The sequence below is a fragment of the Schistocerca nitens genome, chromosome 3 (assembly GCF_023898315.1).
Source record: "Schistocerca nitens isolate TAMUIC-IGC-003100 chromosome 3, iqSchNite1.1, whole genome shotgun sequence".
Taxonomy (NCBI): domain Eukaryota; kingdom Metazoa; phylum Arthropoda; class Insecta; order Orthoptera; family Acrididae; genus Schistocerca; species Schistocerca nitens.
The window spans coordinates 232,417,868-232,434,184 of record NC_064616.1 but is presented as its reverse complement, the minus strand read 5'-3'; the positions used below and the strand labels follow the sequence as shown (position 1 = coordinate 232,434,184).

The 16,317-nt window shown below is 37.7% G+C and overlaps 1 protein-coding gene across 2 annotated transcripts in view; it reads left to right on the top strand.

Annotated features, from left to right (window-relative positions):
• The first annotated feature begins 11,008 nt into the window (after positions 1-11,008).
• LOC126249557 (uncharacterized) overlaps positions 11,009-16,317 on the top strand; it is a 250,615-nt gene continuing 245,306 nt past the window's right edge. Inside the window, exon 1 of one of the 2 annotated variants that reach the window (XM_049951221.1) lies at positions 11,009-11,134. In XM_049951221.1, the coding sequence (XP_049807178.1) occupies positions 11,131-11,134 (4 nt within the window). In that variant the 5' untranslated portion in view covers positions 11,009-11,130. Of the gene's footprint in view, positions 11,153-16,317 lie in introns of both variants that reach the window. The other variant, XM_049951220.1, reaches the window with a different exon arrangement.

The following is a 16,317-nucleotide window of genomic DNA, read 5'->3' as shown; positions in this document are numbered from 1 at the left end:
TCAGAACCTGTAAGACATTTCCTTCCATGATGTGTATAACATATGAAGACATGCAGATCAAAGAGGTTGAGAGTGTTAAATTTCTAGGATTACAACTCGATAGTAAATTCAGTTGGGAAGGGCATACTACAGAATTGCTTAAGCGCCTAAACAAGCTGTATTTGCAGTGAGAATGATGTCACATGTAGCAGATGTACATATAAAAAAACATGCATTCTTAACTTACTTTCATCCTATTATGTCATATGGGATCATATTCTGGGGTATCTCATCAAACTGAGCAAAAGTTTTTAGCATGCAAAAGCATGCAATAAGAATCACTTGTGTTGTAAATTCAAGATCATGTAGAAACCTGTCCAAGGAACTTTGTATTCTAACCACTGCTTCTCAGTATATTTATTCCTTAATGAAATTTGTTACAAGTAATATATACATATATATATATATATATTTCCAACCAATTGCTCAATACATGGTATCAATACTAGGAATAAGAACAATCTTTGTAAAGACCTAACATCACGTACCTTGGTCCAAAAAGGGGTCCTATATTCTGGAACACTCGTTTTCAATAAATTACCAGCAATCATTTAAAACTTGGTTTCAGATAAAACACGATTTGAACAGAGTTTGAAAGACTTTTTGATAGAAAACTCCTTCCACTCTATAGATGAATATCTTGACAGGGACTGTTAAGCCAGCTTAAGTAAAAATTTCTTTTAGATTTCAGTTTTGACAGTACTTGGTCACAACAATAAAGATTAGGCATTTTGTGTATGATAATTTCTTTAAAAGTGCAAAACAATGTTTTATTCTGACAGCATATTAATTCTGTAAATATTAGCAGTTCCAGTTTACTGTAATGTAATCACCTGTTTTGACAACCGCCTGACAAACGAAGAGGTTAGTAAGTATTAAATTCAAATGTTTTAGGTTTTTTATGCTACACGTTTTGACATGTTCTGCACCCACGAGAATCATCTCAATTTTTGGTCTATGGAACTACAACTGAATCTAATCTAATCTAAATACATATAACAGCATGTCCATTTTTTTCTAAAAATACATTGATGGTACACTTAGGTGGTCTGTACAATGACGTTACTACTAACTTAAAACTTCGAATAACTTTACCAGCAGCCTTCAGACAAAAAATTTATATCCAGTCTGATGACAGAACAACAGAGTGACGGATTATTATACACCGCTACACTACCTCTTGTGTGCAGTTTTATGTAGTAACTATTTGCTTTATTTTAGTTATCACATTTAACAACTATAAGTTCACTCTCAATAGCCCAAAGTTCACTGAAGCAAAGATGGCAAATTTATTCTACAGTCCAAAATTATTTACCACAATTTCTTTGTCTTTTACTCCTTGAATGTTCATGTAACAAATTTTAAGATAAAAACTCTTATTCGTTTTATATTGAACGTTTTGGTGAGAAACTATAAAATCTTTTACACTGCTTATCTTAAGGGCTGCTTCATCTACCTGCTTTCAGCTAAAAATGCATTTAGTTGGAGTGGAGGCACTGTTTTCCACCTACTCATAACACCTGACACTTCTTCTTCTACTGTAGCTATCTTCCCTCCTTTTGGTGTTACTGTAACTACTGTTATGCAGGGCAGGGCCCTACAAGGACTATAGAGCTAGGGAGTAAGTAAGTAAATAAGTATGTAGTAACTACTGTTGCTTTTGCTCCTACTGTAGTTGGTGAAGCTTCTGTTACAACCTGTGCTGGTACTTCTAAAGCTGGTGTAAGGCGTGGATACCAGACATTTTTGTCCTTATTACATGGGCTTTTTATTCCTAGTAGTTCTTTCTGTGGATCCAGATGTTGCCCCAGCAGCTGTCAGAAGATCTCCTGCTAATGTTGTCTCTGCTGTTTGTTGTTCCGATGGTTGTTCTGCTGTAACTTCTTCGTCTTCCCCTGCTGGTTCTAGTTTTAATGCTGATGACTTTGATTCTTCAAATGCTGATGTTACAAAATTGATCGAGAACATCGGTTACAATGTTTTCTTCGGCCATCAACAGACTTTCGTCGTTCACTACTGGCAAAGTAGATTCACATCGTGTTGACGTTGTGTCTAGTGTGAACTCTCCAGTCTACAACACTTGACTATAGCTGATTTAGAGTAAACTATAACTTGGCAGTGAAGTCGTCTGATGATAAGTTCCATTCCCTTCAAGTATAGTGTGACTCTGTTTTTAGTGGAATTCCTGTTGTATAGTCCTTCAATCAATGCTTCACAGACTGTAGGAACTGTTTGAAATATAGCTGGCTTTAAAATAAGGAATAAACATACATGTGTTTGAAAGAAATCTCCTATTTCCCAAAATCGAAGACTTGGCTCTATTGTATTAGTTATAATTTCAAAATCGGACGGTAACATCTACCACGGTAGTGAAGTTACGAAAGGAGCGGCAGTCTCCTAATTCAGCTCATACATTATATTATTCCCATCACGTCTCCTATACAATCTTTGCATCCAACAATCTTCGTCTGCTTATAGTGTTGTGTATTAGTAATGAAGCACCACATATCACTAATTCATCCTTTTCTCTGGACATAGCATGACACAAAATGCGATTAACCTTTAACTAACGTGGTGCGATCGTCAACAATAGCGATTTAGCCAGTTCACTACCCATTATTGCGACCGTCGGCTCGTTAGCTTCGAGTTTAGTTGTGAGTGGATCGGCAACGCATGTGGTGTTATTTCAGAGCTTCTATGATGTGAGTGACGTCCTTCTGAAAATCGCTCGCTGTCATTTTGACCACACTACGTTGTTTGTGTAATTATTTCTGCAATTGCGTTCGCCGGCCGAAGTGGCCATGCGGTTAAAGGCGCTGCAGTCTGGAACCGCAAGACCGCTACGGTCGCAGGTTCGAATCCTGCCTCGGGCATGGATGTTTGTGATGTCCTTAGGTTAGTTAGGTTTAACTAGTTCTAAGTTCTAGGGGACTAATGACCTCAGCAGTTGAGTCCCATAGTGCTCAGAGCCATTTGAACCATTTTGCAATTGTGTTCCTTACATATTCTCCATATTTTCCATTTCACAGCTTTTGAAATATGGCGGAACCTAGTAATTCTACAGCTAAAGGATCTGATGTAGTAGCAGACAATGTGTGAACACTTCAGATCGAAACTTTGAGGAAACGGTGAGCAGATGGTTGGAGGAATCAGACGATAGTGACTGTGATGACAATCCTGAAGAAACTGAACCCATTGTGAGTGAGCATAACGCTTTGTCAGAATAAAGTGCACTAGAAAACTACTCTGATGAAAGTATCAATTACTTCTATGGCAGGAATCAGTAAGAATGGGCCAAAGCACCTTGATCCGAGCTGTTAGAACGCCTTACGATAACATCATCATGAAATTTCCATCCACCACGTTGAGCACAGGAGATCCAAAAGACCCATTTTCATTATGGCACATCTATTTTGATGACGAAGTTCTCCATCACATCCTATTATGGACAAATGCTGAAATAGATTACGTCAGGCAAAAGTACTCAGACAAAAGCAAAGCTGAACTTCAGAACCTGGATTTGATGAACTTTTGGCTCTTTAGGACTTCTGATATATTATTCTGTCTTTAAATCCAACCACGCAAATAGAAATTATATATTTGCAACTGATATTTCAGGACAGGAAATTTTTAAATATGTCATGTCTAGGAACAGTTTCCTAATGTTGTTGAACTGCTTTTGATGACTTCCGAACTAGAAAAGCGAGTCTCAAAGTTGATAAAAAGGCAATAGCCTCATTTCTCTTCAGAAAAATTGTAGAAAATTCCCTAAAATATTTCAATTTAGGCGCATGTGATGCTGCAGATGAGTAACTAGTTTCCTTACGTGGTAAATGCTCATTTTTGGTCTACATGCCAAAGAAGCCTGGTAAATACGGTTTAAAAATAATGTCCTTGTGTGATGCAAGGACCAGTTACTTTTATAATGGTTATATGTACACTGGAAAAGGCTCTGATGGCGATATTTTGCCGGACAATGATAAGAAACTGATGATACCAACGCAGTCTGTGTTGCGATTGTGTAAATTAATCTATGGTAGTAATCGCAACATTACTGCATTGCTTCAGCTCAAAACAGGCTGAGAAGAGTTAAGGAAAAGAGGATTGTGTTTTGATGGAACTTGTTGGAATTCTAAAAAAGAATGAGAGAGAGAGATTCCGCAAGCCTTCCAACCAAATAAGCATAGCTCAGTTGGTTCGTCTTTGTACGGTTTGACGCAAGGCACCAGTCTGTTGTCGCATGTGGCAAAGGCAAAAACAAAGTGGTTCTTCTTGTCTCTTCCATGCATCACAGCCCCACTGAGGATTTGACTTCTCTGAAACCAAAAATAATATCATACTACAACGCCACTAAAAGAGGTGTCGATGAACTGGACAAAAAGTGCTCCATATACTCCAGCATTCAAAGAATTCGACGTTGGCGGATGTGTTTATTCTACCGTTTATTGGATATCAGCACAGTAAATGCGTATGTTCTTCAGAAGAGTGGATCAGATTAAGCTCCTGTCGACAGAGGTATCTTCCTGAAAGAGTTGGCCCATAATCTTGTGCTGAAACATATGCAAAAGCGAGCTCAGAAGCCATGACTTCTGCAGAAATTACGACTAATGACCCGCCGGATTTTAGGCCCCGATGCTCCAACAGAAGAAGCAGTGGAAGCAGAATTAGGTCTTAAGAATAGGAAAACGTGCAGACTCTGTCCAGCCAGCAAGAAAAGAAAGACTTAGCATGTTTGCTACATCTGCAAGAGACCAATATGCATGCAGTGCTGTTCCTTGGTCTGCAAGCACTGTTGTGAAAAATTGTGATTTGGAGGGCTCTGATTTTTTATGAGGTATTTATTCAAGTTGAAAACGTAACATTTTTGTTCCATTAGTTCTTCAAGAAGAAATACAAAATCTATCGATGCATCAATTTCGTTATTAGCTTATGGAAAACATATAAATGTTTTACTTTACAAGATGTGCAGTAAACATATCTGAATGCCAGTTTATCAGTAATTATTTAATGTTCATATTTTGTATTTTCATGGTTATTTACATTGTATTAAAGACTCTGTCATATGCAAAACAAAGAATTTCAAAGGGATTCAAAATGTTAACGTTACACCGACCTATAATTAAGAGATCAGATTGACCGCACACTGTGTTAGTGTCCCATGTATGCCACTATTGTATTTTGTTGAAAAAAAGTTATTTATTCACAATGAAGATCAGGTGCTGACAAAAAGCGGTGAGTTTGGTTTTCAAATACTTAGATTTATTTCTGAATCTGGAGGCTCTGTTTATACAAGAAGTCACTTGACCAAAGAGCTTCTAAAAAACCACCTAAGCGTAAAAGTGCGAGTGTTGTGACTCAAAATAAAAAACAGAGATAAACAAAACATTATGGTCATATATGACGTTGATTAATAATTTAACACAAAACTTCTTTTTTAAGTACGTTAGTAAAAAGAATTTACTTTAACACTTTCCGTTGTTAAATGAAAATCAACAAACAGGCAAACCCACAAAAAAAAAAACTGAGTTTCACAACAGTCCCATCTGATTACAAAATATCTTCATATGTGTCTTCGATAGAGCTTTGATCATGATGTCCGCTACCTGCTCTTCAGATGGGATTTGATGAACTCTAATTCTTCCTTCATAAAGTTTTTCATGAATAAAGAAATGCTTGATGGCTATATGTTTGGTTCCGCAATGAAATTCTGGATTCTCTGCCAACTTCACTACTGCTGAATTGTCAATTCAGTGAACTGGATTTTCAGATAGTCTTGTTGTTTCTCTTAATAGACGAGTTAACCAAATAATGTCCTTGACAGCTTCATTTGCGGCAACTAGTTCAGCTTTAGTTGTAGGTGTTGCTGCCATGGTTTGTCGCTGACTTAGCCATGATATCGCCCCTCCTGCATAGTTGACGTCTACTCCAGATGTTGATTTGCCTGTTTTTGAGCAGCCTCCAAAATCTGCATTGTTGTAGCATTGCAGAGATGTGTTGTTTCCCTTGATTTGTATGTGTTCCATATTCAGTCGTTCCTGATTCGTAACGAAAAGCCCTTTTTACTCTTAATATGACTTCTTTGGTGGGATTCTCGACAGATCTTGAAATGACACTTACAGTGAAGGCTAGTTCAGGTCTTGTGCCAAGCATCAGATACATTAATGCTCCAACTGCTTCTCTATATTTAAAAGAGTGTTCTACCGTGTCATCTTTCTCTGACTGTGAAACATCTGTACCTTTCAACATTGGGATAGAAACTGCTTTACACTCTGAAAAGTTGAAACGTTTTAAAATTTGTTGTGCATAAGCCTTCTTGTGAATCTTGATACAGCCGTAATAGCTATGTTCAATTTGCAGACCTAAATAATAGTTTGCAGGTGGCGTTCTGATCTTGAAGTCCTTTTGCAATTGTTGAAAGAAAATGCTGAAATCATTTGAATCAGTGGCGGCTACCAACCCGTTATCAACATACAAAACTACCAGAACTTCTTTGCCATATTTATTTTGAATGTACAAGCATGGATCTTCTTGGCTTACTCTGAAATATAGACCGACCAAAAATTATCTGAATCGCTTGTTCCTGCATCTTGGTGCTTGTTTTACGCCATACAGGCTTTTCTTCAACCTGCAAACTCTGTTGGTACCATCTTCATAACCTTTTGGTTGTGCTATATAAATAGTTTCCTCACAGAAGACCGTCGACACATCAGACTGTCCGAGATACATTCTTTTAGTTGCAGCAACACTCAGAGTAGACTGATTCGTTGTCATTTTTGCAACTGGACTAAAAGTTTGACTGTAATCTACATCTTCTCGTTGACTGAAACCCTTGGCAACCAGTCGAGCCTTAAATTTTTCTATCAGAACATCTTCATTTCTTTTCAGTCAAAACACCCTCTTACATGGTATTGCCTTGGCACCCATCGGTACATCTTCAAGCTCCCAGATTTCATTTTCGATCAGAGATTAAATTTGTCTGTCGATTGCTTCTTTCCATTTGATGCTGTCTTCACGTCTAAGTGCATCCACATAGGTTTCAGGAATCTCAGTTGTGACAAACAAATCTTCTGAAACATTGCATAATCATTGAGGTATTTTGGTCTCTTTAATGATGAACAGTCTCTTAACGTCACTCCTATTTCCTCTTTGCAAGTTTCGAGAATGTCATCATCAGATTCTGTGTCTGAACTAGTTTCATGCTCCAATCTATCTTCTGATTGTGTATTTTCCTCACTCTCTGATTGGTTTTTGATACAATCTGGACCTGCAATGGGCTTTTCAGCATCTTGAAAGGGTAGTGTAACTTGTTGAGCACAGCATCCTAGTTTTTATTCAAATTGCACATCTCTGGACAGCACAATTGAATACTTTCTTTTACCCAAATCCTGAAGCATTCATAACCATCATAACCAATGAGATGTCCTTTCGCCGCTTTCTTGTCCATTTTCTTTCGTTTTTAACTAGGAATGTGTGCATAACATGTTGAGGCAATAATCCTAAGATGTTTAGTTCGATGCTTTTTCCATTCCCACAACTTGTAAGGATTGACACCTTTTACAGATTACTTCCCTGTCCTATTCAAGATGTAAATTGCTGTGTTAACCAGTCCAGCCCATATCTGTTTGGGATAAGTGACATCTGGATTCGAATACTTAAGTGTCCTGGCCATCTCAACAACTGTCCTATTATCCTGCTCACAAATACTGTTTTGCTCAGGAGTATAGGGAGCAGTCAATCGCTGTATTATAACATTGGAACTTAAGATGGATCTAACCTCTTTGTTATAAAAATCCTTTCCCTCGTCACTCAGCATCTCTTTGTCAGAGTATCTCAATGCCTTTGTACGTGAGAGAAAATCTTTGAGAATTTTACTCAACAATGATTTTTCCGCAGCAAAATAACCATAGTGAAATTTGGTGTAATCGTCTTTCAACAAAACGAGGTAACATTTCTTCAGGAATTATTCATGAAAATGTTCATGCAGATCTGCTGATATCAATTCAGGAGGCCTTGTTGGCTTTTCTCTAGTTCCAAATGGTAAAAGATGCGCATACCCAAATTTGCATGGTTCACAAATCTCTGCCACTTCCTTAACATAAATGTTAAATTCCTTTTTGAGTATTGTTTTAACATGATGCTTGTCTTGATGAACCCATCTCTCATGATACAGTTGAAGTACATCAAATCTATCTTCCACTGAGAGATTCACAGTTGCACCCTTCTCTGGCACTAAGGGCTTAATTTCTGCTTTGTATAAAGTGCCACCAACTTTACGATTTCCACACAGTTTCAGTCTACCACCAATTGTCAAAGAGCAATATGTAGTACTTGACTGAAATATACTATTTTTGTTACGATTCTTGGGCTGCTAAAACAGAAATAAGGCGTTTTGGAAATTTTTTGTACATACCAGACATTAGTCATGGTCAGGTCTTCACATCTGCTGCCAACTGTTGACAGAATCCGAATTGATCCTCTTCCCGTTGATTCTAGGAACTCCTGTCCAGCGACCTTTATACAGCAGATGAGGACTATTTGCAAATGTTTCGTTGCATCATTGTCAATCCATCAATTGTATACAACCACTTGTAATGAACAAGTCTCGCCGCAAATAGTAAACAATGCTACATTCGTTAATACAGTTTTGTCCATGTTTTTCCGCACAGTTGTATTTTTAGCTGGTCTTCAATCAGCAATCCACTTCTTACAATATTTGATCCAGTGGCCCAGTTCTTTGCAATAGTTACATTTTCCTTTAACTTTGAATTTGGTAGTTTTTATTTTGTTTTGTACAGGTGATTTGACTAATAATTCCTCTTGTTCGATTTTGTCACATCTCTTTGCGAAATTTCTGTCAAACATGCACAATTGTTCCTTTAATTCATCAAACGTTTTCTTGTCATCTTTCGTTAATAGCATCCAACTCGATTTAAAGGAATCAAGGCTTGCAAATATAATATATAAAACTTTACACACCAATATGATATCAGGTAGCACAGATTGTCTCTTTGTTGTAAGCCCTTTGTTCAGTTCATTCAAAAGACTTGTTAACTTCACTATGTATGTGGAGATGTCTTCTCCCTGAGTCCAATTAAATGCGAAGAAATCTGAACAAATCTTGAACAGTTAGACAACCTTTATTACGAATGGTAATACAAAGTGATATCTCCTTGTACAACAATATATTTAGTTAAAACACCAGACAGTTTGCACCAAACATTAAGCTTCTCATTTGCATTAATCCTCCTACGATTACTTGTATAAAGTGAAAATGGCTTGTCTGTTGTAACAACACATGTTCCATAATTGCGGTTAGGTATAACTCCAACTGCAAAAGTGCGATAAGAAATAATGTCCCTCTCGTTGTAGGCCTCCAATCCTTCAAGAGCTTTGTCAGTACCTCTCAGAACAGCAATTGTTAACCATGAATTGCCACTAACTACTTCTGTTGTGGTACAAGAAAATTGAATCTTGCAACCAACAAAAGTAATAGGTCCTTGCAGTAACTCCTGTTGACCAGTCTCATTTGGTGTAATGGAAAACGTATCCACTGTCTTGTACACTGGCATCCTGCTCCTCCTCACGTATCTTCTGCGACGATAACCCATGGCTATGTGCTCGGTGCGGCAGTACCTCTCAGAACAGCAATTGTTAACCATGAATTGCCACTAACTACTTCTGTTGTGGTACAAGAAAATTGAATCTTGCAACCAACAAAAGTAATAGGTCCTTGCAGTAACTCCTGTTGACCAGTCTCATTTGGTGTAATGGAAAACGTATCCACTGTCTTGTACACTGGCATCCTGCTCCTCCTCACGTATCTTCTGCGACGATAACCCATGGCTGTGTGCTCGGTGCGGCTGCCTCGAGTCGAATGAGCCTGCAGCTGCCTCAGAACAGGATGTACTTCCTGCCCCCCACCCGTGCGCGCAGCGCCATTGCGCAACCACTCCTATGCTTCATGAGCCGTTTCTTTGTCCATGATCTTCTGATACACAGTGTACGTAACTGCAATTGTAATCAGCGAGGTGGCATAACTGTTCGCATTATGATAAAAATCAGACTTGGTTTTATGATCCGTTATTGCTGCATCATCAGCACCTTCAGACAGTGGTTCAGGTTTTACTGATTTGCCACCAATTACGTCTAAAACTCCTTCATTATAGTCAAATAGATTTCGTATTTTTCTTCTCTACAGTTTCCAATCTGTTTCACTATTCAACGGCTTGATATGTTTTACCAGATCTATTTCAATTCTAAAACCAGAAACACACTCTCAAATACGATTTAAAAGAAAACTGCATTTGTCACTTTATGCACACGTAATCGGGACCCATAACTTATTGTATTTTGTTGTGAAAAAACTTATTTATTCACAATAAAGATCAGGTGCTGACAAAAATCGGTGAATCTGGTTTTCAAATACTTAGATTTATTTCTGATTTTGGAGGCAATGTTTACATATGAAGTCACTTGATGAAAGAGCTTCTAAAAAAACACCTAAGAGTAAAAGTGTGAGTGTTGTGACTCAAACTAAAAAACAGAGATAAACAAAACATTATGCTCATACGTGATGTTCAATAATAGTTTAACACAAAACTTCTTTTTTAAAATACGTTAATAGAAATAATTTACTTTAACAGCCACTATGTTAGTTAAAGGTTAAACGTGAAATATTTGCCGCTAGCTTCAGTATAACCACAGTCTAACATATTTGTTAGACTGTGGTATAACTGACGATGAGAATACACATACAGGAATGTTAGTCGCTAATGTGGGCTGGACAAGGATGTAAACAATGAACATTGTTGAAAACATTTTTTAGACTTGTTCGAAAACGATGTTGGGCGCAGAAACATGCTTTTAACCTCAATGTAAACGCAGCTGTAACATTTAAATCACTTGGTAAGAACATTTTTGTTTGGTCGACGACGTCGTGTGTTTCGATTATCGATTACGACGCTTATGTATTTGTTGTTCCTACAAGATTTGATTTGGGCGCGAAGTCGGTGGAAGTTTATATAGAAAAGGAAGGTGTTATTGTGGTTTTGTAGTGTTTTGTGTATTTGTTTTTAATGCACTCGGATAAATATGAGTAAGGATCACTGGATCAGTAAGTAAATAATTTAAAATATGTACTTTACGCTTTAACCGTTGTGCTTAGCCGGCCATTCTGTGTCGGGGAATTTCAGGCCTATTTTTAATGTTATTGTTTGTTTTACTACAATATTTATTTTCCTTAGTGACATTGGATACCATTGTGATTTTTAGGAACCAGATAGAACAGAACATCTACACGATTATGACTGTTTTGTGATTTTGTATTGTAAGCGACGCCATCGAGACTACGAACATAGTGGCCAGCCTGATTTATTTCTTATTCCCTGTTTATTGATCGTGGAATTACCCGACAATTTGTCTGCGCGTCTGTTTATTATTTAGAGCGTTCATTTTATCACTGATTTTCGTTCAGTTCATCGTAGTCCGTGTTTGTTTAATTTTACTAAATATTGATAAAATTATATAGGAAAGCAGCTTTTCCTGTTAACACGCCAAATGTTGTAATAAAATATGGTGATAGGGCCATGTTGTATTTTACCACCAATTTTCAAGAGTGTTGTAGAAGGACACTGTTACACCGTGGGAAATAATAGAGAATAATATATTATAAAAATCAGATCACGAAATGTCAAGCCCCACTGGTAAGTGTGCAGGGGAAAATCTGAGCACATATCCTCAAGACATATTGATATTTATTGTGGCATGTCTTGAGGTATTTGTATACATCCCAAGTTGCTATATGATGAAAGTAATGCCAAATGCGTGAAAAAGTGTTTGTCTAAACATTTGAATTAAGTAGAGATATTTTTCCGTCTATGAATGAATCGATGCAATGAAACTATCATTTCATTGTCTGTCTGAGGTTTAGGAACATTTGGTTCTGTCGTTGTCTGCTTATTGATTGGTGAGCTGATATAATGACAGATTTGTGGAACAAAGTTTAACATGTTATATTTTCCGCCATTCATATATTTCTTGGAAAAGTGTCGTCATTTATTGTAGTGTGTGTCGTAATTTATTAAAATTTACATTCAATTGTGAATGTATGTATGACAAGGAATAGGTCTAATCTGGGAGAACGGGTTCTCATATATTAAAGCTATTGTGTACATAGTGTATGATGAATATGTGTAGCACTGTCTAGTGCATTATGTCAGAAATGCTCTTCTTGATATAAACCTTTCAGTTACGTTAGTCTCTTGAGTTGTATCAACAGCTGGCTAGCAAATAATGCTCAGGAATGAGGTATACAAGATTCTTCTTAATTTTCTGGGGGATGGGGCTGGGCATTATTATACACATCGTTTCAAGTTTGCTGTATGATGGTCAACATATTGATACAAGATTTACATGGTTATTCCTTTTCGTGTCAGTTTACATTCACCCTGGGCACCTGAAAAGTTTTAAATTTGTCAATGTTGTAAAATAGTATTATGGGCACTATCTCATTTATAATGGTAAGACAGAGATTTAGGAACCAGGTTTTAAAGTGTAAGACATTTCCAGGGGCAGATGTGGACTCTGACCACAATCTATTGGTTATGAACTGTTGATTAAAACTGAAGAAACTGCATAAACGTGGGAATTTAAGGAGATGGGACCTGGGTATATTTAAAGAACCAGAGGTTGTAGAGAGTTTCAGGGAGAGCATTAGGGAACAATTGACAAGAATGGGGGAAAGAAGTACGGTGGAAGAAGAATGGGTAGCTTCTAGAGATGGAATAGTGAAAGTAGCAGAGGATCAAGTAGGTAAAAAGACGAGGGCTAGTAGAAATCCTTGGGTAACACAAGAGATATTGAATTTAATTGATGAGAAAATACAAAAATGCAGTAAATGAAGTAGGCAAAAAGGAATACAAACATCTCAAAAATGAGATTGACAGGAAGTGCAAGATGGCTAAGCAGGGTTGGCTAGAGGACAAATGTAAGGATGTAGAAGCATGTTTCACTAGGGGTAAGATAGATACTGCCTACAGGAAAATTAAAGAGACCTTTGGAGAAAAGAGAACCACTTGTATGAATATCAAGAACTCATATGGAAACCCAGTTCGAAGCAAAGAAGGGAAGGCAGAAATGTGGAAGGAGTATATAGAGGGTCTATACAAGGGCAATGTTCTTGAGGACAATATTATGGAAATGGAAGAGGAGGTAGAAGAAGATGAAATGGGAGATATGATACTGCGTGAAGAGTTTGACAGAGCACTGAAAGACCTACGTCGAAACAAGGCCCTGGGAGTAGAAAACATTCCATCAGAACTACTGATAGCCTTGGACGAGCCAGCCCTGACAAAACTCTACCATCTGGTGAGCAAGATGTATGAGACAGGCGAAATACCCTCTGACTTCAAGAAGAATATAATAATTCCAATCCCAAAGAAAGCAGGTGTTGACAGATATGAAAATTACCGAACTATCAGTTTAATAAGCCACGGCTGCAAAATACTAACACGAATTCTTTACAGACGAATGGAAAAAACTCGTAGAAGACAACCTCGGGGAAAATCAGTTTGGATTCCGTAGAAATGTTGGAACACGTGAGGCAATACTGACCCTACGACTTATCTTAGAGAATAGATTAAGGAAAGGCAAACCTACTTTTCTAGCACTTGTAGACTTAGAGAAAGCTTTTGACACTGTGGATTGAAATAGTCTGTTTCAAATTCTGAAGGTGGCAGGGGTAAAATACAGGGAGCGAAAGGCTATTTACAATTTGTACAGAAACCAGATGGCAGTTATAAGAGTCGAGGGGCATGAAGGGGAAGCAGTGGTTGGGAAGGGAGTGAGACATGGTTGTAGCCTATCCCCGATGTTATTCAGTCTGTATATTGAGCAAGCAATAAAGGAAACAGAAGACGTTGTTATTCTGTCAGAGGCTGCAAAGGACCTGGAAGAGCAGCTGAACGGAATGGACAGTGTCTTGAAAGGAGGATATAAGATGAACATCAACAAAAGCAAAACGAGGATAATGGAATGTAGTTGAATTAAATTGGGTGATGCTGTGGGAATTAGATTAGGAAATGAGATGCTTAAAGTAGTAAATGAGTTTTGCTATTTGGGAAGCATAATAACTCATGATGGTGGAAGTAGAGAAGATATAAAATGTAGACTGGCAATGGCAAGGAAAGTGTTTCTGAAGAAGAGAAATTTGTTAAAACTGAGTATAGATTTAAGTGTCAGGAAGTTGTTTCTGAAAGTATTTTTATGAAGTGTAACCATGTATGGAAGTGAAACGTGGACGATAAATAGTTTAGACAAGAAGAGAATAGAAGCTTTCAAAATGTGGTGCTACAGAAGAATGCTGAAGATTAGATGGGTAGAGCACATAACTAATGATGAGGTATTGAATAGGATTGGGGAGAAGAGAAGTTTGTGGCACAACTTGACTAGAAGAAGGGATCGGTTGGTAGGACATATTCTGAGGCATCAAGGGATCACCAGTTTAGTATTGGAGGACAGCATGGAGGGTAGAAATTGTAGAGGGAGACCAAGAGATGAATACACTAAACAGATTCAGAAGGATGTAGGTTGCAGTAGGTACTAGGAGATGAAGAAGCTTGCACAGGATAGAGCAGCATGGAGAGCTGCATCAAACCAGTCTCTGGACTGAAGACCACAACAACTCTTTATTTACACCAGTGATATTGCATTTATTTGTGTACAGTCTCAGTTGTCAGTTCCATCACCAGGTATTTATATTTATCAAGGCTTGCTGAACTTCACGGGATAAGTCAGTGTCAGTTCAATGTGGAAAAGCAACATTTTCAGTCTGACCATGTCAGATTTCTGTCAAATTTGGTGCATCCAATGATGTAGGTAAGAGATGGAAAATTACCAATTTGCACAGGTATATGACAATTGCGAAGAAAGTTACAGGTCTGCAAAGTTTGGAAATTGGGTGAAATGTACATATTCATCTGTCTCAACATAAAAGATGATAATTCTTGTTCTAAATCAGGTACAGCACTAAAACTTGGGGTCAAGAGGTGTGTTCAGTAAGAGTCGATGGCTTTGGCTGATGACATAATGTTATTGTTTGCTGTCACGTCATCTTACGGTTCGTATAGTCACAGTTTTGTTGTTGGTTGGAGAAGCCAACGAATTGGGGGGGGGGGGACACTGTTCATGGTGTCACATTGATATGTTGCTTAGTCAGAGGTATAGGGTAGGTTGGATGGTAACAGTTTGGTTGTGAGTGTGCAAAGCCAGTGATTGTGATACTGAAAAAATCTAGTTGTGGTGACAGACTGATTAGTAGCCTAGCCCAGCTGCAAAAAATCGATAACATCACATTATAGTGGCCACAGTGTGAATGGCACTTATTGTATGTTTTCTGTGTCACTGGTCAAGGCCAACGACTTCTATCAAACATTCTCTATATCCTGAAACTTCTATCATTGAAAACCTGATGAATAGTACTTTGCATTGATATGTAATGTGGTGGGTATATAAGAAGTTTCACATTGAAGGTAACTGATCTTACCATTTGACCTTGAATATATTGCATTGCTTTAATATGCTGCTGTAAACATGATAAATATCAAGATGGCACACCAAAGGCATCATTCCCCATAATTTGTGCAGAAGGCACACATGAATATGGATCACAAATTATTAAAAAATAAAATTAACAAGGTAATGTTGTAAAAATGTTTTATGTTATTGTACTCATACTAAGAACCATTTATGGTGTGGCTTCATTGAAAGGACTATAAAAAGTGGTTGTCTCTAATTTGACAAGTCGCCAATTTAATTGTTACCATTCACCAGATCTGATGCAGCGAGAGAGTGTCCTTCCAGTTGATGTCATTAGATTCAGTCTTGTAAGACTGTTACATCTGATAACACAAAATGCTCAAGTATGCACAGAAAAGTAAAGGTTAGCTTATTTCATCAAAATATTTGAGAACTGATTAGTGCAGTAGAAGAGCTTCTTGTCTGTTTCCAAATTTAGAGGTAGAGGTGTTGGCCAATTACTGCAGGAAAATCTAGGTCCAGAGTACCAGGTTACAAACTTTTTCAAGCCTAGTGCAGATGTGGGTCAGGTAACAGAGGGTGTAGGTTCTTTATGCAAGGATTTCACAAAGGAGGATGCCCTGGTTATAGTGGGTTGTATGGGAAAGACTCTGAATATTCCATAGAGAGTGACCTTGTGAAGATAGCATCAGCAATGAAGCATACAAGTGTGGGATTTGTGTCTGTGTTGAGACGCCATGATCA